This window comes from Hyla sarda, chromosome 8, assembly GCF_029499605.1.
Source record: "Hyla sarda isolate aHylSar1 chromosome 8, aHylSar1.hap1, whole genome shotgun sequence".
NCBI lineage: Eukaryota > Metazoa > Chordata > Amphibia > Anura > Hylidae > Hyla > Hyla sarda.
Genome location: NC_079196.1, coordinates 88692735 through 88716643, shown reverse-complemented (window position 1 = coordinate 88716643; position 23909 = coordinate 88692735). Strand labels below are relative to the sequence as shown.

Here is a 23909-nt window from a genome sequence, read left to right as displayed (position 1 = left end):
CTGCCGCAGCCCTGTCCAGGAGATCCCAGGGGGCCCCAGTGCTCGGACCCCCCGCGATCTATAACTTATCCCCTATCCTTTGGATAGGGGATAAATTATTTTGCGCTGGAATAATCCTTTAATGAGCCGACCAGAGTCAGATAGTGACTCCAGTCGGCTCATTTTTGCCCCGTATCTGGTTTTGTGACCTGACTTGGTATATTACGGTTTTAGGTCAGGTCACAAAATCGGATACGGGGCAAAAATTAGCCGGCTCATAAAAATGAATGGGTTTCGGCGCCGGACAGTAACTGTAGTTTGAATGCAGCCTTAGCATATATATATATATATATATATATATATATATATATATATATATATATATATCATACATGCATCTGTTTATAGAAATACAATACAAATACAACAACAAAACCACCATGTAATACATGGATTTTGCTTTTTTCATTCAGGCCCAAACTGCCAATTTAGTGTTGGAAGATGGGACAAAAATCAGAGGATACTCCTTTGGGCACCCAGCCTCAGTAGCCGGAGAGGTCATCTTTAACACCGGACTGGGCGGGTAAGTTGGGTTTTAATTGAGGCCTTTGGCGGTGCTGGCTTGCTGGTAGTTGTAGTTTTGCAACAGCTGTAGGCACACTAGTTGAGAAACACTGAACTAGAGGAAGGGCACACATAAAGCCACACTGCAAGTTCATCTGGGCATGTAATCCAATTAGGGCAATGGAGCAGTTGCCCATAGCAACTAGATTACAGCTTTAATTTTTTTTTTTTTTTTTTACAAGGCCTCTGTAAAATTAAAGCTTCAATCTGATTGGTTGTTATGGGCAACTGTTCTGCTGTTTCCTTGTACAATGTACAGGTATTGGGTTCTCACATAAATAAATGGGGAGATTCATTAAGATCTGTGCTGACGAAAAGTTGACCAGTTGCCCATAGCAACCAATCAGCTCGCTTCTTTAATTTTTCACAGGCCTCTTCAAAAATGAAGGAAGCAATCTGATTGGTTGCTATGGGCAACTGGTCGACTTTCCCGCTGCACAAGTTTTGATGAATCTCCCCCAATGTGCTGCATATTTCACATTGCGGTTTTTATGTTCTGGATTCTATGCTGCAGGTTTTATGCTGTTAAATCAATGCTAAAATCTCAAGCATAAAATCTGCAGACCATTACGTGTGAACAGACCCTAATATAAGTTCTCAAAGATAAAAAAAAATGGCATGTACACACACAGTGGACTGAGTTATAGGAGGTTTATCGACCCCTATTGTAAACCACTGATCGTTTAATATTAGTTGGTGCCAAATTACATTGCAGTGCAGTGTCATAGTTACACACCCAGCTCTGCTATACTTGCAACAGCAATTTAATTTTTAATATAGAGTACTCACTATTCTTTCTTGTCTTGTACCTTCAGATATGTTGAGGCTATAACAGACCCCAGCTACCGCGGACAAATTCTCACTCTCACTAACCCGATAATAGGAAATGGAGGAGCACCTGACACCAAAGCATTGGATTCCTATGGTCTTATGAAAAACATTGAGTCAGAAAACATTCAGGTGAGTATAGTTGTCCTCTTTGCTTCACCTTTCTCCTATTTATACTTCACCCCTGTGAACCTGTTCCCTATCTATATGTATTTGCACTGTGCCTAGACTGACACTATGACATGTCACCGAGGGCATCGGGCTGCAGCTTTTATGATGATCACTTATCTCCATCATGCCTCCTGCTCACGTGGACACATTAGGCCTCATGTACTATGTTTAACCTTTTACCTCTTTGTATAGTGAGTCTTTTTCATGAATGTGTTTATACATGTTAGAAAACGTTAGCAGATTTAATTTATATAACCTCTCTGTTTAAAGTGAAACATCGCAGCCTGAAAAGACACCAAAAACAGGGTGAACAATCTCATAAATCACTCGAATTGTGAAAAAAGTGAATACCTACCCCACACTTTTCAAAAAATTAGCTGAAAATGGTAATCAGGCTGAAAAAATAGTTAAATTATAGAGAAAAACATACACCTACATTTACACATAACTCCAATAGTAGAATATAATATTACATTAAGTGTGCATTCACACAGGAACGCATCCGTAGGAAGTGTCAACGTACCCTAAAGAGGTACTTCAGGGAGCGAAACCCACAGCCCATCCTTTCCAGGGGTCAAGTCTTGGGAAAAAAAAGTGTGGGAACTCACCCAAGATTTCCACTTAAGGGCTGGTCCTGCAGAGCTCCTGCTAATGGGAATGGTGTTCTTGCTATGGAAAAAGTACAGAAACTCAGTTCCTGCGCGTTCCTGCAGGACTTGAGCCCTGAATCTTTTCCCTATCATTAACCTGTCTAAATATAATTCACAAAGCCCCTCTTTGGTTGTCACTTACATGCATGACATGAGAGAATGACATCTTCCAGCCATCCCCTCTGTCTCTGTTGAAATCCCTTTCTGAAAGCAGCCCCCACCCAACTGAGAGACACAGACCATGTGATTTCTGCCCTGCACTAATGCTCCCTTTAGTGCTGAGAACTGGGAGGTTTGTGCAGCCTTAGCCAATGACACACTGAACCTCTCTCTGCTGCTCGGTGCAAGAGGGTGGAGCTGCTCTAAGAGAGTGAGCTGGCTGGCAGAGCACAGCTGCAATGATTGCTTGGAGATGCAGGCAAGGGGAGGGCATATCAGGCAGGATGGTTTACAGGTACATATCCAGGTAGTGTGGTGGCTTTGGAGCCATATATATATATATATATATATATATATATATATATATATATATATATATACACACACACACACACACACTTCCCTGGAGTACCCCTTTAACAGATACAGCATCCTGTTGTATTCTTACAGTCGTGATAGCCTTATGGGCAATTAACAGCCATGTCTTTGTCTTCTAGGTGTCTGGTTTACTAGTCTTGGACTACAGTCATGAATATAATCACTGGGGAGCAGTTAAGTCACTCTCAGAGTGGCTACATGAAGAAAAGGTTTGTAGCAAATGCATATTCTTTAAAAATAAGAAACAACAAAATGTGCTGTGAAAAGAAAATAACCATAGGAAAATTTGCGGATCAATAAGGGTCTGAATGCTTGGGTCCCCTTCAAAATAGGCTCAGAATGAATAGAGTGGGTCACACATGCACAGTCACCGCTCCATTTAGTCTCAAAAAGCCTTCGGAACGTCACCGAGCTCATCGCCTTTTTTCTACAGGCTATTTACAATTCATTCCAAACGTGCCATACACCTAGAAAATATTTATTTTGTACAATTTTACTCATTGATGTTCCCTGCTTCCCTTTATTATTTATTGAGTAAATTACTTTACTTTCATCAAAGCATCAAAAACTCAGCAAAACAAGCCTCATGGATTAGTCTGGTGGGATATCTTAGGCAAAGTTATCATTTCTTATTAACAAAAATGTATAAGTTCTAAACCAGACGTAAATATAAGAAATTTCATTTATCATTCCAAGATGAACCAAACAGCTTTATAGAGAGATTAGCCATCTGTTTGTACTATGTCGCCATCCAGTGGACATCATGTACTAGTACAGTATGATATGTAATGACCATATACTGTATAACCAGACTTGCTGTATTTGCACTGTTTAAATGTACTTGTATACAGTAGTTTTTTTTATTTAGTTATTTTTTATTTATTGTGTGACATTAAAGCCACATAGAGAAATATAATTTCAATCACAAATGTAAGTGGTCATCATGGACAACAGCACTGGGTTACTCATGTGGTTAGTAGTGTTGCTCGCGAATATTCGAAATTCGAATATTATTCGCGAATATCGCATATTCGCGAATTCGCGTATTTTGCGAATATAGCGCTTTATATTCGTAATTACGAATATTCGTTTTTTTTTTTCCGTTTTTTTTTTCTTCACAGTACACATCACAGTGATCACCCCTCTCTGCTTCCAGCTTGTGTGGTGTAAAGAAGGCTGTAATACTACTGTGTGAGAATGGCGTGCGAAAATTCGCATATGCGAAAATTAGCATATGCGAAATTTTGCGCGTGTTAATTTTGTATATGTCAATATTCACTTATGTTAATTTTCGCATACGCGAATCTTCGCATATGCGAAAATAAAACGAGAATATAACGTATATGCGAATATTCGCGAATATATGACGAATATTCGTCCATATATTCGCGAATATTCGTGAATTCGAATATGGCCTATGCCGCTCAACATTAGTGGTAAGGTGCCCTGTTTTTCAGTGAGGCAGAATGGGGGGGTACAAAATAATGTATTTTTCACATGCAAGGGATAATATATACAGTCAGAATCATATGTACTAAACTTTGGTATGACATATTTTCTCTACTTTTTAGGTTCCTGCACTTTGTGGAATTGATACCAGAATGTTGGCAAAAAAGATTCGGGACAAGGTAAGTAAAAGGAGTAATCGGTGACCAAGAGCGCGCATGTGACTTTTGTGCTAGATGGTGGTGCAATGTCTTATACATGAACATGTTTTAAAGGATCCAGGCAAAGCCTAGCATTTTAGTGGTGCTGGTTCAAGCTTCTTTTTTTCCCGAAGTTTAAGGGGTTGTCCGTTTGGAGCTTTTTTTTTTTTATGAATTTGTTTATTTTTTAGATTTTAAGAATAATTTTTATTAGATTGTTTCCTGTGGACACAGGATGTCCTGATGCTGAAATTCTCAGCAGTCAATAACATTCTACTAAGGATTAGACACCAAACGTTCAATTCCAGTATTGCCATACCTACCAAAGAGAGGAAACTGCTATAACATACACATTGCAATGCTGCAAATTTCTAATGTTAAGCATTGTCTACAACTTGGCCCAATATCACTTATGTCAGATTACTGTGCAAGGGGGGAAAAAAACTTTGAAAGGGATGTAACACTGTAGCATGGGGGCTGTGACATTTTTGTGACAACTTTTGGTGAGCTATCAATGACAGAGGTCACAGAGTGAATGATGGCATAGTAAGATGGCGCTCCCTACTCCCTTGTTGGATTCAACTGCACATGTATACCGAGGATGCAGATCAAGTTTAAAGTGGGCACATCATGATATGTGTCAGGCTTCCCAGGATGGAGCCTGAAATCCCACTGGATCTGGGATGGTTGGGATGTATAGTTCCCCAAGAGGAAGTTTTTAAGCTGTCAACCACTCTTGTAACTTCTATGAAACCCTTAAATCTCCAAATTTCTATTGCCACTGCCACAGCTGACTGCTTGTTAAGTCACTTTACCTTTCTTTAAAGAGCACATGTGGCCTGTTTAAAAAAAACAAAAAACGGAGCTGTCTGTATTACTGTACATTATTTTATTTTACCTTTAGACTTCTCCCCCAATCCTGTGCTGTATTACCTTTTGCCTCCTCATATGCAACAACCCAAATCAAGACAGGTTACTGCTCACTTGGCTATCTGCTAGCCAGGAGGCAAAAGGTATTATAGCCATGGCTCAGGAACATGGTGGCTCCTCTCATCATCCCCTTGGATACCAAAATAGGAGCCTTAATAGAAGTAGCATTTTTTTAAAGGTTTTATGTACTTTATTTAAAAAAAATATATACTTTGACTCATTATCTAGATTATAAAAGATATCTAACAAATTATTTCCTTCTCTAGGGCACTGTACTGGGTAAAATCGAATTTGAGGGACAGCCAATTGAGTTTGTTGATCCCAACAAGAGGAACCTAATTGCAGAAGTATCAACTAAGGTAAGACAGTATATTTATACCTTAACAACTACCGTATCCAACAGTATCTGCAGCAATGGTAAATACAGCCAACAGATTCCCTTTAAATAAAACACCTAACATATTCAAATGTGGAGATGTACTTTTAAGGGGTACTCTATTGGGAAAAAAAATGTTCAAATCAACTGGTGACAGAAAGTTAAACATATTTGTAAATTACTTCTATTAAAATGTTTTTATCCTTCCAGTACTTATTAGCTAATGTATGCTCCAGAGTAAGTTGTATAGTTATTTTCTGTCTGACCACAGTGCTCTCTGCTGACACATCTGTCCATGTCAGGAACTGTCCAGAGTAGGAGAAAATCCCCAAAGCAAACCTATCCTACTCTGGAAAGTTCCTGACATGGACTAAGGTATCAGCAGAGAGCAATCTGGTCAGACAAAAAATAACTACTCCACTTCCTCTGTAGTATACAGCAGCTGATAAGTACTGGAAGTATTAAGATTTTTTTTTACAGAAGTAATTTACAAATCTATTTAACTTTCTGGCACCAGTTTATTTCAACCGTGAGGTCCATGACAAATCGAATTTCTGTAACTTCACTCATCTCTAATAGCCATCTTAAAAATGTAAAGACTGGTATTGCTCTACCATGCACTGAACCTCTTTATTATGGCACAGGGGCTTCTGAAACCTAGAGCTATGACAGTGGGTCTGTACTGTAATACACATGTGTTTTATTGATTCCAATGTAAATCCATTTAAGAAATACTATAAGGCTGACTACTACCTGCGTAGTAGTATGTGTCGACCCAGACATGTGTAGAAATTAGTCAGGAGGAGCTCTTAGTATAGTTGGTAGGGCATACATATGACCGTTCCAAAATGTTAGTATAGAGACAGAGTATAGCAAGCGGCACTCACCAGGATGTTTAGGAAAAAAATGTTCGATGCTTTATTAGAAATTCTTAAAAAATGGCAATCTTCATCAGTGTACAGCAGTGAAGAGGTGAAACCAAACAGAAAGAGGTGAAACAAAAAGGATATTGGCAGCACTTTGCACGTGGTGACGCCCTTTGTCAGGTGTTGCCTGATGAAGCGCGTTGCCACTCTCAAAGTAGCTGCCGCTATCCTTTTTATTTCACCTCTGTCCTGCTGTCTACTCATGATAATTTCTGTTTTTTATGAATTCCTAATAACGCGTTGAAGGTTTTATCCATAGCGTCCTGGTGAGTGCCGCTTGCTGTACTCTCTATATAGTAATACCATTTGTGGTACCTGCACTTGTGATCAAGGGCACCCTGTGGTTCTTGGCTCTTGGCCGCCAAATCATATGGTCTGTTTTAATTACAAGCCAGGAGATGTTAAAAGGACGAACTTCAACTGAAATAACGATGCCCATTTGGCCACCGCAATAAAACACTAAAAAATAAACAACATATATTAAGAAGCTTGTTTGCTGATTGGGGAAATTTCGGTGATTATGATTACAATCATTATACTCAATTGCAATATTTGCACCTGTACAAATAACAGCAATACATTGAGAGCTTTACATTTCTAAATCACAACAGTTTACGAATACAACAAATCTGTGTCTTTGTAAGATGTGGCAGAGATGACTACAGTTTTAAGGTTTAAATGTAAGAATTTATGACTATGTCCATTAATAGATTATGTGTGGGGATCAAAGAAATTTGTTTTCATTTCTGCCAGCTGGAATTGTAGTGAAATTAATATTTCAGGCTTTCACAGAAGTCACTGTTCCTGTACCAATTTGCCTGGAGTAAAACATAAAAATTCTGACAAATCTAATTTTTTTTAATGAATCTAATACTTTCAAAATCAATTTTCCGATCTCTATTTGCAGGCAATTATTTGGAGTGAAACAGGAAATCTTTATTTTCCTGTGCAGAGACACAAATCACTTGGTGGTTACTGTCACTTTAAGTGGTACACAAGCATTATGGTTACAGTGTGTAGAAGAGGTATACAGCTTGTTGGTTGCCCTCACACTAAGCAGGCACAGTCTCTTTAATAGTAAAACAGAAGAACAGTTTAGGCCCTAGGCCAGGTTGCAGTCTCTGACTGAGTTACTATTTCCTAAAAATTATTACTTAATGTGGTTCAACCATATACCAGTCCAAGGGAAACCAGTCTTTTTGATAATTTGATGAGACATAACCAGTGCTTCAGACAATACACAACCACTGGTTCCCTTGTGACGGTCTTTCAGACTCATGAAAGACACCCTTTGAGTGTACACCATCCTCACTCAGTAGTTTCATGGGTTATGTTCTTTCTCAGGACTTCCGTCACTCCTCTGGCCTTTTTTTTAATTCTGATGTCCCACCAGTGTGCCCCACATTAGTTGCCTTGGCCCAGATCACCAGCCATTTTTGTCTCACTATTGCTCATTCAATTGCTGCATACATACTGCCCTGGGGTGGTAAAGGTGTTACAAGGATGTACCTCAACCTCATCTTGATGATTTATAGCACTTCCAGCATCACAAAGCCCACCACCCAGCCAGGTGCAAGGCACTACACCTTGGCACTTTCTGATTAACACCACCTCCTTCTACTGGGTGACAGTCCACAACCACTATTCCTAATGTCATTGACTAACATTGGAACGATGACTCAATTTAAACAATGGTTCACCATCTCCTATTCTACACACCATGGGGTACCCAGACTCATTGGAGGAGATTAATACAAATGAGCACACCATAAATTCAACCAAAAAACTTATAAGCTCATAACTTATAAGACAGATTTCAAACAAATTTAGACTATAGAATTAAAATGGTGGTCATGGTCAACAAGGGGGGGGGGGGTTGCTTACTTGGAAGTGGGTGTGGTTTTCGTGGAAAGGGGATGTGGTTTAAATGCAATACCACGCGGAAAAAATTACAGAAAATTGGACAAAAATTACTCATAAGTCACAGCAGGAACAATATACTTACTGGTTACTGGTACAAAGGCAGGTAAGACACCTATTCCTACATGATGAAGATCAGCCACAATGCTATATGGGGAGGTCACAAAGGTGCACAATACTGATGAACAACTACTCACACGCCTACTATTCATAAGGGGTAGATACTTAGTATTATGGTTGCAAACAGATAAGGCATACAAAGAGTTACATGATATTGTGTAGTGTACCATGCGATACCATTGCCAAGAAATGCACTACATTTTGGCTTAGACTGTCTAAAATGCACTGTGGGGGAGGTTATCAAAACCTGTGCAGAGGAAGAGTGGTGCAGTTGCCCATAGCAACCAATCAGATCGCTTCTTTCATTTTCCACAGGCCTCTAAAGAGGCCTGTGGAAAATGAAAGAAGCGATCTGATTGGTTGCTATGGGCAACTGCACCACTCTTCCTCTTCACAGGTTTTGATAAATCTCCCTCTATATCTTTAAACAGTCAAATTTTTTTCACAATTGAGGACCAAGACAGGATTTTATAATAGGATACTCATGGCCACAAAAAAGACTAAATGTCTGAATTAATAAGATAACCTTCTCTTTGACAGCACACCATTCATATAGTTACAGGTCAAGCAATAAATAGGTAATGGTTAACTCATTATGTGCTTATGTGGCGAAAAAAACATATGATCTTCGTATTTCTCGTGACCATGCTAATTCTTGCATTTTGTTGTGTTGGAGTTTTTGAAGGCTGTCCATCCAATTATCTCTATGTTACAATTCCCTAATGAAAGTGCCAGGTCATGTAATTTTATGGTCTATTAGGGAGTTTAGCTGTCAAAATAAGTTAAGAATCTGACACATTTCCAGATGATCTGGGACACAACAGGAGTAATATTTCATAACTCCAATTTGAAGGCTTTAAAAGCCATCTCATAAAATAAAGTTGACAATAATGAAATTTTCCATTGGCAATAATTAGTGAACACAGTTATCTGTCTGCCTCGGTGATAAACAGCCGCTTAATATGAGCCAGCGTGAGGTACGCTTCTTTTCAGCAAGAGCCAAAAATTGATTTCTTAACATCTGCTTCTGCCTCTTTCATTAACACTCTGCTCACACCAATAAAATAGTCTCTGAATGTTTTTGTTGATGGTGTCTGTAGGCACTTATTAGATGTTTAGATGGATATTGTATACAGAAGAGTTCCCTAACCTATCGTAACTGGAGATGCACACGTAAATATAATAAGTGATGTTAAGTGATAAATGAGCAATTGAAAAAAATAAAAAACAACATTCATCAAAGATCTTGTTAGAAACTTTGCTTTAAAGTCAGTTTAACCATTTTTATTAACAATATTCACAGCCTATATGACACACATACAAAGAACTGCTTACCGTACATATGTTCTGTTTAGTCTCATCCGGATACCTCTTTGTTTGCTAGAACAGAAGGCCACTTCAAAGTGTAGCTGCTGTCAACTTTATAGGCGATATACAACGTCTTTATGATGCCCTCTTCAAGGATTCCCTCTTTGGTCTCACATATTTGCCAAAACACCCTGTGCTCTCAGTGTAGTGCGCCTAGAAATATATGTACAACAGCAGGGACTTCTGTCTTTGAAAGCAGTCCCTACTCCTCTATGTGCTTTTTGTGCAACTCTATGCTATAGGCAATAAAGACAGAAGTATTTTCTCCTGTAGGTACTGAGTGACAAAGGCATACACTATATGCCTCATTGTTCACTTAATATGCAGTAATAATCAATGAGCCAAGCAGCCCAGCAAATATAGTGAGTATGTACCATATAAGATTGACATTTAACCTCTAAGGGCCACTGCCTCACACATTCACTGGGACAAGCATTCAGCATTGCTGCTTACTGTACAGGTGCAGGGACTCTTGTCTATGACGTAGACCCTGTTCCTTTACATACTTATTGCAGTGCTCTTCACCAATGGAAAGTAGTGTAAGTGGCCCCCCTATCATCTCATAAATACATCTTGGCAAAGGTATCAGGAGAGGATGTGACTACATCTGTATTACATGGTGAACCATTCATTTTAATAGGTAATTCTACATTTCCCCTGCAGTGGCATGCCACGGTACTGAGACCCAACAGATGTATTTATAAGATGTACTGAGAAATCAAGTTGTTCTGAGCTTTGTGCCAAGTCTTAATGAAGCTATGATGTCTCTCTTGTCAATCTTACAATATTGCCTGTAGCTTCCAATAGCTACGGAGCCACATACAACATGCCCAAAACCTACATCAGGCTCCAGATTCACTAGCTGGAGATTACTACTATATCCAATACCGAGAATGTCTATCATTGTGCCTAAAGGGAGGTTTTAACCCTATAGCCCAAACCACTGTAGACATCAAGTTGATGTACCATCAGTTGGCGCAAGTCTATGCTACATCTTATAACATATATGCTGTACAAGTACCAACAATCTGTATTTTTCCCAACCATTGCCAGAACTTTTTGAAATACTTTTGACCTGTATAAGAAGACAGGTTTACCAAAACCCAAGCCATAAGGTTTTTTTTTACCACTTAGGCCATTATGGAGGGATTTATGAAGATAGGCATCTCTGATACCAGTCTAAATTAATCCCGCACTAGGGCACAGGCTCATTGGATTTATGTAGAGGTGCACGGCTCTTCATAAATCCCTGTGCATTACAGGCCTCCCATGTGCCTCTCCTGAAATCCCAGCAAACTTTGATTGGAAATTTCAACTACAGTTTAAGCTTGCAAGCAAGTGTAAAATGTATTTCATTCACTGTGCGGGGTGGCTATGCTTTTTTTTTTTTTTTTTTACATGAAACAATGGTAAACCATTCCCATTCTGTGAGTGTGTTACAGAAAATTAAGAAAATTGCCAAATTTTGCTACAAATTTGTATCTTGCTAAAAATTAAGCATCCTTTTTATAATATTTTTTGTTGTTTTTTACATGATAAAGGCCCCCTTAAGTGTTTACTATTGTGTTACTGTTATTGCCCTGTAGTTTTAGTTGCTATAGACCACACAGACCATCAGTGCTCTCTGGAAAGAACTATTGTAAAGATTTTACATAATGCCATAAAACTGAAGGCAACAAACAATTCTGCATTGCAGAGCTCTTCTCGGAGAGCCCATAAACTGCTGCCCTGGATGCAGCATAACTTATTGAGAGTGATCAGATTTTTTTTATATGCCCTGCTAGAAAGTTCCTGCAGCATTTTCAATCACTCGGCTATCTACATTGAGCTTCAGCATTCTTTATCTAGATCTTCCTTTAGATAGAATTCTTATCCAACAGTGAGTGAAAACCAAGTCTTGAGTTATTTTATTTCAAGGACTGACAAAATCTTGGTAACAACCATTATAGTCACTGTGGTACTATAATGATCATGAACACCAGGTAAAACTGGTAAAACAGGGATCACTTAAAAAAGTTATTTTCTTGTTTTTCTTTTAAGGATGTAAAAGTATATGGCAAAGGGAACCCTGTTAAAATTGTGGCTGTGGACTGTGGAGTGAAACACAACATCATTCGACAACTGGTAAAGGTAAGATGCAGTCTCAATGATATTTCACAAAGAGGCTCCAGTCCCAATTGGCCCTATACAACCTTCCTGGAGTTGATGTGAACCTGTGCAAAGTTTCTCAGCTCCAAAAGCACCATGAGGGGAATTTATCAAGCTATTTCGAACCTTTTTTAAGTCTAAAATTGTCACACCAAAAGTCTCAGTCACTTCCCATGCGACTTTTGTGCGACTTTTAAAATTGATCATATTTGAAAGTGAACAACCATTTGCAGTGCTTTAGACTAGTTTTATGCAGTGGGCACTGTTTCATTATGTGTGACTTTTCTCTGAAAGTCGCAAAAAAGTTGCTGCGGCCGTCTTTAAGATGCCATATCACACTATTTAGAAGATTATCCCCTGGAAAACATATTTATTTAAATCAACTAGTGCCAGAAAGTTAAACAGATTTGTAAATTATTTCTATTTAAAAATCTAATCCTTCCTAATCCTTCCTTCCTAATCCTTCCAGTACTTATCAGCTGCTGTATGTTCCACAGGAATTTCTTTTGTTTTAAAATTTTCTTTCTGCCTGACTGCAGTGCTCTCTACTGACACCTCTGTCCATTTTAGGAACTGTCCGCAGCAGGAGAGGTTTGCTATGAGGATTTACTCCTACTCTGGACAGTACCTGACTTGGACAGATTTGTCAGCAGAGAGCACTGTGGTCAGACAGAAAATACATTCAAAAAGAAAAGAAGTTCATATGGAACAGCAGCTGATAAGAACTGGAAGGGTGAAGATTTTTAAATAGAAGTTATTTACAGTTATTCACTGTTTACTTTTCTGGCATCAGCTGATTAAATAGACAATAGCCGATGTCCGTCATTTTGCACCCTGCATGGCAGTTGAGGAGGGGGTGAAGGGTATCCCTGGTCCTTAAGGGATTTCAAAAAGCCAAAAAATAAAGGCATATATATAGCAGACCATGAGTGATCTGTTATTCACCCTGCCTCATATACGCCTCACCCTGACTTTGATGTAATGTTCCCGTGCGCCAAATTTATCAAGTGGCATGCAACGTTTGATGAATTTGGTTCAGGAAGTTCTAATCAAATGCAACTTTTCACCTCTATAATAGACTGAATACTAAAAAACAATTGATGAATTCCCCTCCATAAGATTGGTGAAATATAAAGGAAGAACCAACCCTTTGGTAAAGTCACCTATCTCTTCCTCAAATGCCTGGCCTTTCCTGTCCTCACATACAGGGATCGGGCATGCACTAGCACCAGCAGGCAGTCAGCCCTTTTGGAAGCTTCTGTTGTTGACTTTTACTATTAGTCTTTAATGGGCATTTTCCCTTTTGTAGCAGAGACATGTCAAAAGTTATGACCGGTCAGGGTCTAAGTGTTTAGACCATGAACGATAGCTCAACCTAGTTGGACAAAGAGTGCGCTAAGCTAGACAAATTTAGGATTGTTTTTGTCAGACATGTTCCCCCCCGCCCTGCTCATATCAACTATTTGTTGGGATGTGAACACTCAGACCAATAAAAGCTTTTGACGTCGCTAAAACACGGAAAGATTTTTTTTTTTTTAAGTGAAATGAACAACAACATCTGTGAGTCCAATGTAAAAAAGATGCTTTGAGGTTTAAAAAAAAAAAAAAAAAATTGTGATCCACAGAGAAATTACTGTACAATTGAATATTTAACCTAAAATATATTTTACTATATGTATAACAGATCTATAACAGATGAGGAATTTTCTGCTACATTAAGCAGTTTTACGCTAGAAAGAAGATTAACTATTAATCTACATATACATTTTTTTTGCAATTGTTATTTTCTCAAATTAGAGAGGAGCTGAGGTGAACCTGGTTCCCTGGAATCATGACTTCACAAAAATGGAATACGATGGTCTCTTACTTACAAGTGGACCTGGAAACCCAGAATTGGCCCAGCCACTAATACAAAATCTGAGGAAGGTTAGTGATTTTATTGCTTATTTCTCAAACCTTCTATAAAACAACTTATTCTATAAGGTATGTGTGATGGAAAACGAATTGTCTTCTAGGTCTTCAAAAGTGACCGCCCTGAACCAGTGTTTGGAATCTGTATGGGGAATGAGATTGCAGCTTTGGCAGCTGGTGCCAAGACATATAGGTTGCCTATGGCTAACAGGTACATATATGTCTTTTGTTAACTTATCCTGAGTTGTATTTTGTGAGATTACCAGCATTTTATTTGTGTTTGTCTATATGTGGACACCCAATGATTTTTACGTAAATAAAGGCCCCCTTATAAATAAAGGCCCAAGTAATAGCATTTTTAGAACTGTTCCCATTTATTTAAATAGTAATAAAGCCTATGGGCAGACAGCTGAGGAAGGCTCCTATGCCAAAACGTGTCCCTCTTGTACCGTGTTATGGCTTAATAAATCTCCACTTTGCAAGATCGGTAAGTGCTGGGTACCATCTTAATTACTATTTACCTGACTATATGAAGGATTCCACGGAGGTGCCGACATACCTCCTACATTGAATCACCCATTTTATTCAATGGGAATGTTCCCATTCATCTGGAACCTCAGTTAGAATTAGCGGCATTGCCCATATTCGAATTCGCAATATTTTTCGAATATATAGACAAATATTTGTCCTTAATTCGTGAATTTTGCGTATTTGTTATATTCGCTTATGCGCATATTCGCATATGTGAATATTTGCATATTCACGTATTCGAGGAAGAAAACAGTGAGTGGGTGGGCAACTTTACTATTATTGCTAGGGATGTTGTTGATAACCTCTGACAAGTGTATTTGCATCATTCTAATTGACCCACAAGTGAAAAGAAGGAATATGCAAATATTCACATATGCGAATATGCCCATATGCGAATATGCCCATCTGTGGAAAAAAGTGAATATTCGTAATTTCGAATATATAGTGAATATATTCGCAATATTCGCAAATTCGCGAATTTGCAATATTTGCGATAAAATTTGAAATGCTATTATTCGCGCTCAACACTAGTTAGAATGCAGGCTCACCGGAGACACTGCATAGCCCTGGACAGGGGAAATGTATCTTGCAGCGTTCCCTTATCCTGGGTGCAGAAATAATGGGCGCTGGGTCCTTGACAACTGATCCCAAGTTGCCAACTAATGCAGATTTCCATCATCTTTGACATAAATGTGTCTAGTTTTAGGCTGGGTTCACTGAGATGTTTAGCGAATATATGTGTACCCAGCTTTAGCCTTATGAGCATTATGAAAGCATGTTGAAAGGGTTACATGAGAAATTGCACTTCTTAATTTAACTAAAGAAAAGGAAAGTAAATATGGTAAAAAAATATATATTGTAAAAATACAGACTGGAAAACTGATCTCTGTGCTTTTCAGAGGGCAGAATCAGCCAGTTATGAACACAATGAATGGACAGGCCTTTATCACAGCTCAGAATCATGCCTATGGAGTAGACAGCAAATCTTTACCTGCCGGTTGGAAACCACTCTTTGTAAACATAAACGATCAGAGCAATGAGGTGAGCGATATTTCAAAGCCTAAAATGTTTATCAGTAAGAATCAATTCTAGATTTTTAGAATTATCTGTTGTGTCGTAGGGCATCATGCATGAGACCAAGCCAATCTTCACTGCCCAATTTCACCCTGAGGCCAACCCTGGACCTGTTGACACAGAGGTATAGTAAATGCTACATAACATGACAGCACTGTATAAAAATTTTGCTTACTGGTAGATAATACTTTATTAGCTAGACCACCGTATTCATTTATACTCATCATTTTTTTTTTTTTCCAGTTCTTGTTTGATGTCTTCCTGTCAATGATAAAGAAGGGTAAAGGCACAACCCTGGCATCTGTAATGCCCAAACCTGGTCTACAGTCTAAGAGAATTGAGGTAAGAAAAAAAACATGTCTTTGATAATATCACTGAGAAATGATAAGTTTCAGTAAAATCATTATATACCTGGATTATCTTCAATTCTCATTTCTTGTCATTTTAAGTTTTATAAATTTTGGCTTGGGCGTCATTACTATAAGTCATATTTCAATCTATTCTAAATTAAACTTCTGTGTAATGGGAGCATTAAAGGGGTATTCCAGGCCAAAACTTTTTTTTATATATCAACTGGCTCCGGAAACAGATTTGTAAATTGCTTCTATTAAAAAATGTTAATCCTTCCAATAGTTTTAAGCTTCTGAAGTTGAGTTGTTGTTTTCTGTCTAACTGCTCAATGATGATGTCACGTCCCGGGAGCTGTGCAGTTCCTATGGGGATATTCTCCCATCATGCACAGCTCCCGGGACGTGACATCATCATTGAACAGTTAGACAGAAAACTTCAGAAGCTAAGAACTATTGGAAGGATAAAGATTTTTTAATAGAAGTAATTTACAAATCTGTTTAACTTTCCGGAGCCAGTTGATATATATATAAAAGTTTTTGCTGGAATACCCCTTTAAAGCACGTTGTAATGTCACACTGGGTATTTACATTTTCTGATTTGTAGGTATCCAAAGTCCTCATCTTGGGTTCTGGAGGTCTCTCCATTGGACAAGCAGGAGAATTTGATTATTCTGGATCCCAGGCTGTCAAAGCTATGAAAGTAAGTGAACTACTTTCATTTCTAGCATTGTAACACAGCTTATGCTAAATTTCCATATAGGTATTTTTACTTATTTCACCTGAATTCCAATGTACAACACCATATTCTTGAGTAGCAGCCTACTACCCCTGTCCCCATTCAGAACACATTAAAGTTTGGCTTGGTGGTTTTGGGCGAGATAGCTGTTGGCTAAATTTATGCACCTTTAGGATGAGTTCCCTTGTTCAGTTTTTTTCATGCATTTCTTGAAGTCAAATCCAAGAAAGTATGTGCCTGGTGCACATCTACAAATTTTGCTGCAAGATCAAGGTATGCGCACAAATACTGCAACTTTTTGTAGATATGATCTGTGCGGTGCTCACCAAGCTCCTCCTAGCAGGCGTAATTTGTAGTTAACCCCTTAAGGACCAAGTGTTTTTCAGTTTTTCCACTTTCGTTTTTTCCTCCTTGCATTTTAAAAATCATAACCCTTTCAATTTGGCACCTAAAAATCCATATTATGTCTTTCTTTTATGCGCCCAAAAAAATCATTGTGCAACAAAATTGAAGAAAAAATGCCATTTTGTAACTTTTGGGGGGGCATCTGTTTCTACGCAGTAAATTTTTCGGTAAAAATTACACCAACTCCAAACTGACGTAGATATCTAAGGCTGGCTCACGGGCAGCCATAGATTTGCCTAGATTTTTTTTAAAGAGGTTTGTGCCTCTTGATATTTCTAGTGTGATTGTACACTGGCGAAGGTTTGCTTAAAGGGGTACTCCACTGCCCCAGCGTTCGGAACATTTAGTTTCGAAAGATGGGTGTGGGCTTTGGGGTCGTGATGTCATGGCCAAGCTCCCTCAATGCAAGTCTGTGGGAGGGGGCGTATGCCCACTCCCATAGATTTGCATTGATGGGGCATGGTGGGATGTCACAATGGGGCGTCGCCGTGATGTCAGAACCCCGCAGCTTAGTCTTTCCCCTATACAATTCCTCCATTTATGATCCAGGCCTAGCATTGGCTTCAAAAAACATCTCAAATACCTGAAAGCGGGAAATCATAACAACAGATTTAAAACAGCTGCATTTAAGTAAGGTTATGTTCAAATCTGCTGCAGAAAATCTTCCTAACAAAACTGCTTTGGGCCACTCCTAAGCGCTTTGTGTATGTAGCCGACTGTTTTTCATCCTTTAATTTTCTGATCTTTGATTCAAGGGACTACTAAGTCACTACCTCTGGAAGTAGTCCTGTTTAGGCGGTGCCTGATTCATCGGGCAAAGCGATGCAGGTGTGAGGCCCTGAGAGGATGGGCAGAGACTAAACCGGGTTTTAACTGGGTTTTTGGCAGGAAACACACATGTGTAGACAAAAACAGCCAAACATGTTGGGGCGGACAGCACAGGTTCATAGTCAAGCAGACACAGAAGAGACACCCTAGTACAGAAGAGCAGAGAAGAAGTTAGTTTGTGCAGTTAGGTTGTGAAGATTTTGCTGCAGATTTACTGCTGTGGATTTTGGTGCAGATTATGCTAATGCTGTAGAAAAACACTATACATTTGAAATAAGCAGTTGTGTACTATGCTGTGGATTGCCAGTTCTTCTTGTGGATTTTGACTTCCCCATTGATGGCATTAGGTATTATCTGCAATAAATATGCAGCAGTTATGACATCAAAATTGGCATCTGCAAGGTCAGTTTATACACATAAGGACATGATTTCTAAAAATACAGTCCACATTGCTGCTGTAATGCACTGTGGATATTTCTGCATGCAAATCCACAGTGTAACATCTGGGTAAACATACCCTTACAATAAATGTTGTTTTTACTAAAATTTAATGTGTGAATATTCTATTTTAGAAATGTCATAGTATTAGATCACGTTGGTTCCCTGCTGACAAACTAGTGCTCCAAGCTTAACCCCTTAAGGACCGTGGTTTTTTCCGTTTTTGCATTTTCGTTTTTTTGCTCCTTGCTTTAAAAAAATCATAACTCTTTCAATTTTGCACCAAAAAATCCATATGATGGCTTATTTTTTGCGCCACCAATTCTACTTTGTAATGACGTCAGTCATTTTGCCCTAAAATCTACGGTGAAACAGAAAAAAAATCATTGTGCGACAAAATTTTAAAAAAATGCAGTTTTGTAACTTTTGGGGGCTTCCGTTTCTACGTAGTACATTTTTTTAGTAAAAATGACACCTTATCTTTATTCTCTAGGTCCATACGATTAAAATGATACCCTACTTATATAGGTTTGATTTTGTCGTACTTCTGGAAAAAATCATAACTACATGCATGAAAATTAATACGTTTAAAATTGTCATCTTCTGACCCCTATAACTTTTTTATTTTTCCGTGTATGGGGCGGTATGAGGGCTCATTTTTTTGCGCCATGTTCTGAAGTTATTAACGGTACAATTTTTGCATTGATAGGACTTATTGATCGCTTTTTATTCATTTTTAAATGTTATAAAAAGTGACCAAAAATGCACTATTTTGGACTTTGGAATTTTTTTTGCACGCACGCCATTGACCGTGTGGTTTACTTAATGATATATTTTTATAATTCTGACATTTCCGCACGCGGTGATACCATATATGTTTATTTTTATTTTTATTTACACTGTGTTTTTTTTTTTATGGGAAAAGGGGGGGGGATTCAAACTTTTAATAGGGGAGGGGTTAAATGATATTCATTCACTTTTTTTCACTTTTTTTTTGCAGTGTTATAGGTCCCATAGGGACCTATAACACTGCACACACTGATCTTCATCATTGATCACTGGTTTCTCATAGGAAACCAGTGATCGATGATTCTGCCGCATGACTGCTCATGCCTGGATCTCAGGCACTGAGCAGTCATTCGGCGATCGGACAGCGAGGAGGCAGGTAGGGGCCCTCCTGCTGTCCTGTAAGCTGTACGGGATGCCGCGATTTCGCCGTGGCTATCCCGAACAGCCCACTGAGTTAACCGGCAGCTTTCACTTTCGGTTTTAGCGATCGGCGCTGCGCGCTTTTAGCGGCGGGTCCCGGCTTCACTATGACGCCGGGCCCGCCGTGATATGACGCGGGGTTACCGTGTAACCCTGCATTATATCACGGGAGCAGGACCAAGGACGTACCAGTACGTCCTTGGTCCTTAAGGGGTTAAATGAGTGGACTTGTACTGTTCTTAGAGAAACTTAGGTCTCTTTTATTGTTGGGCGCGAATATTCAGATTTCAAATTTTTATCGCAAATATCACAAATTCGCGAATTCAATAATATATTCACTATATATTTGAAATTGCGAATATTCGACATTCGCATATGTGAATATTCGCATATTCCTTCTTTTTACTTGTGGGCCAATTAGAATGATGCAAATACACATGTCAGAGGTTATCAACACCATTCCTAGCAACCAATAATAAAGTTGCCCACCCCCTCACTGTTTTCTTCATTGAATATGTGAATATGCGAATATTCACATATGCGAATATGCGAATATAATGAATACGCGAAATTCGCGAATATAGGAAGAATATTTGTCTATATATATGCAAAATATAGCAAATTCGAATATGGGCAATGCCGCTCAACACTAGTCTCTTTATGTGAATAGGGCACCATTGAGGCATGGATGTTATTGTAGTAATTGTGATTGTTGAGCTAGATTACTCTTAATATTGGTGTATGATGTGTTCCATAGGAAGAGAATGTGAAAACCGTCCTCATGAACCCAAACATCGCCTCTGTCCAGACCAATGAGGTGGGAATCAAGCAAGCTGACACTGTCTACTTCCTGCCTATCACACCACAATTTGTCACTGAAGTTATTAAGACAGAGCGACCAGATGGCATCATCCTGGGGATGGGTGGACAGACAGCCCTGAACTGCGGTGAGTATGGCATAATAAGACTCAGTTGACTTATTTGGAGGTTATTTTTGTTTAGACATATTATTGAATCTATGAAAAACACCCTGACATGGTTTTGGTTTCATTAAAATAGACCCCTTACCTATTTTTCTCGTTCATTTTAGCCGGTTACAGATTGCATTACTGTTTTTAAAATTTTTTATTTTGGTTGAAGTCATATGTTTTTTTTTCACACATGTACCTTTTTTACACTAAACTGATACTCATTGTAATGCGTTGGGAAAGCAGATACATATATAGATATAACAGCCATTGGTCTTTGATAACATGTATGTGAACACAAATCTTTTATTATTTTTGTATCATTCCAGGTGTGGAACTCTTCAAACGTGGCGTGCTTAAGGAGTATGGAGTTCGAGTATTGGGAACTTCAGTGGAATCCATCATGTTTACTGAAGACAGGCAGCTTTTCTCTGACAAACTAAATGAGATAAATGAACCCATCGCCCCAAGCTTTGCCGTAGAATCGGTAAGATTGCTTTAGTCCGTTAGAGAATCACTATTACATTTGTTAAACTAATAGCAACTTTCTGTTTAGATCCTCAATATTTTTCGAATTTATTTTTGTCTTCTGTATACAATTTTTTTTACTGAGCTCAAAACTAGGTGTATGACTCTGTCTACAGAAAGCTCCCCCTAGTGGCATCTGCAGTTGAACACAGTTTTATCATTTAAAGAGGGACCTGCGGTCTCTTCAAAAACAAGCTCCATCACCATCTATATGGAGATGTTGCTCCATTGATTTGAGTGATTTTATTCAATAGCAATCAGTCCTGATAATTTCAGTGCCAGAAATGCCATTGAGAGCCTTGACTGTCAACTATGTTCATAGACTCTCACGGAGTAGGACACCATTGCTCTCAATGGTGCATGAACCTAAGGCTCTCCCCATTGAGAACAGAGCAGTGGTGGCAGCCCAGTTGATAGTCTAGGCCCTCCATGGCATATCAGGTAACAAATCATCTTTAACTTATATGATTGTTTAAAGCAAAGAATGGAATTTAGAGGAGCAATGGATGTAATTGGCCAATGAATTAGATCTCCACTGACATCATCATCTCTACTTTTTAGAAAAAAATGCCAAAAAGATGCAGGTTTATTATTACTTTTTCTTTTTGTCAATGTAAAATTATGATTTTTATGCATTCTGTCCGGAGATTACACAAAAAATGGAATGCTATGTTTGGCTATGCTAATTGTTCTCAGCCAAAGAAATCTGTTTTCCAAGATATCCATTGATCTCCGTGGAAAACAAATGTCAGCCTACCTACAGTAATATAGGAAAACAGGCTGCATTATTGAGCTGGCACTTTGGATGCACCATGCATGGAAGACACATAGCTGACAATATAGCGAGTTATGGACAGCAGTAGATAAAGGACTAGAAAGATAAAATACATTATTAATATGTACTGTTATCATATGGTGGCTGTCACGATGCCGGCTGGCAGGTAGTGGACCCTCTGTGCCAGAGAGGGATTGGCGTGGACCGTGCTAGTGGACCGGTTCTAAGCCACTACTGGTTTTCACCAGAGCCCGCCGCAAAGCGGGATGGTCTTGCTGCGGCGGTAGTGACCAGGTCGTATCCACTAGCAACGGCTCACCTCTCTGGCTGCTGAAGATAGGCGCGGTACAAGGGAGTAGGCAGAAGCAAGGTCGGACGTAGCAGAAGGTCGGGGCAGGCAGCAAGGATCGTAGTCAGGGGCAACGGCAGAAGGTCTGGAAACACAGGCAAGGAACACACAAGGAACGCTTTCACTGGCACTAAGGCAACAAGATCCGGCAAGGGAGTGCAAGGGAAGTGAGGTAATATAGGGAAGTGCACAGGTGAAAACCCTAATTGGAACCACTGCGCCAATCAGCGGCGCAGTGGCCCTTTAAATCGCAGAGACCCGGCGCGCGCGCGCCCTAGGGAGCGGGGCCGCGCGCGCCGGGACAGAACAGACGGGGAGCGAGTCAGGTAGGGGAGCCGGGGTGCGCATCGCGAGCGGGCGCTACCCGCATCGCGAATCGCATCCCGGCTGGCAGCAGGATCGCAGCGCCCCGGGTCAGAGGACGTGACCGGAGCGCTGCAGCGGAGGGAGTGAAGCGAGCGCTCCGGGGAGGAGCGGGGACCCGGAGCGCTCGGCGTAACAGTACCCCCCCCCTTGGGTCTCCCCCTCTTCTTGGAGCCTGAGAACCTGAGGAGCAGACTTTTGTCAAGGATGTTGTCCTCAGGTTCCCAGGATCTCTCTTCAGGACCACAACCCTCCCAGTCTACTAAAAAAAAATTTTTCCCTCTGACCTTTTTGGCAGCCAAAATTTCCTTGACCGAGAAGACGTCCGAGGAGCCGGAAACAGGAGTGGGAGGAACAGATTTGGGAGAAAAACGGTTGAGGATGAGTGGTTTGAGAAGAGAGACGTGAAAGGCATTAGGGATACGAAGAGAAGGAGGAAGAAGAAGTTTATAAGAGACAGGATTAATTTGACACAAAATTTTGAAAGGACCAAGATAGCGTGGTCCCAACTTGTAGCTAGGGACACGGAAGCGGACATATTTAGCGGAGAGCCATACCTTGTCTCCAGGGGAAAAAACGGGGGGAGCTCTTCTTTTCTTATCCGCGAACCTCTTCATGCGTGAAGAAGCCTGTAAGAGAGAATTTTGGGTCTCTCTCCATATAATGGAAAGGTCACGAGAAATTTCATCCACAGCGGGCAGACCAGAGGGCAAGGGGGTAGGGAGGGGGGGAAGAGGGTGACGGCCGTACACCACGAAAAATGGGGATTTGGAGGAAGATTCAGAGACCCTGAAGTTATACGAGAATTCGGCCCATGGAAGGAGATCTGCCCAGTCATCCTGGCGGGAGGAAACAAAATGTCGCAAATAATCACCCAGGATCTGGTTAATTCTTTCTACTTGTCCATTGGACTGGGGATGATATGCAGAGGAAAAATTTAATTTAATCTTGAGTTGTTTACAGAGAGCTCTCCAGAATTTAGACACGAATTGGACCCCTCTATCCGAGACAATCTGCGTAGGCAACCCGTGAAGACGAAAAATGTGTACAAAAAATTGTTTAGCCAACTGAGGCGCAGAAGGAAGACCAGGAAGAGGGATGAAATGTGCCATTTTGGAGAATCGATCAACGACCACCCAAATAACGGTGTTGCCACGGGAAGGGGGTAAATCAGTAATAAAATCCATACCAATCAGAGACCAAGGCTGTTCGGGGACAGGC

At 39.8% G+C, this 23909-nt stretch overlaps 1 protein-coding gene across 6 annotated transcripts in view; it reads left to right on the top strand.

Moving 5' to 3' along the window:
• The window catches only part of CPS1 (carbamoyl-phosphate synthase 1), a 132109-nt gene that overhangs the window by 394 nt on the left and 107806 nt on the right, over window positions 1-23909 (top strand). Inside the window, exons 2-15 of one of the 6 annotated variants that reach the window (XM_056535427.1) lie at window positions 453-562; window positions 1419-1563; window positions 2909-2998; window positions 4361-4417; window positions 5632-5724; window positions 12116-12205; window positions 14021-14149; window positions 14239-14345; window positions 15565-15706; window positions 15786-15863; window positions 15983-16081; window positions 16694-16789; window positions 20463-20652; window positions 21003-21160. In XM_056535427.1, the coding sequence (XP_056391402.1) occupies window positions 453-562; window positions 1419-1563; window positions 2909-2998; window positions 4361-4417; window positions 5632-5724; window positions 12116-12205; window positions 14021-14149; window positions 14239-14345; window positions 15565-15706; window positions 15786-15863; window positions 15983-16081; window positions 16694-16789; window positions 20463-20652; window positions 21003-21160 (1584 nt within the window). Of the gene's footprint in view, window positions 1-420; window positions 563-647; window positions 707-979; window positions 1067-1418; window positions 1564-2908; window positions 2999-4360; window positions 4418-5631; window positions 5725-9142; window positions 9286-12115; window positions 12206-14020; window positions 14150-14238; window positions 14346-15564; window positions 15707-15785; window positions 15864-15982; window positions 16082-16693; window positions 16790-20462; window positions 20653-21002; window positions 21161-23909 lie in introns of those variants that run through there. The other 5 variants (XM_056535426.1, XM_056535429.1, XM_056535430.1 and 2 more) reach the window with 5 other exon arrangements.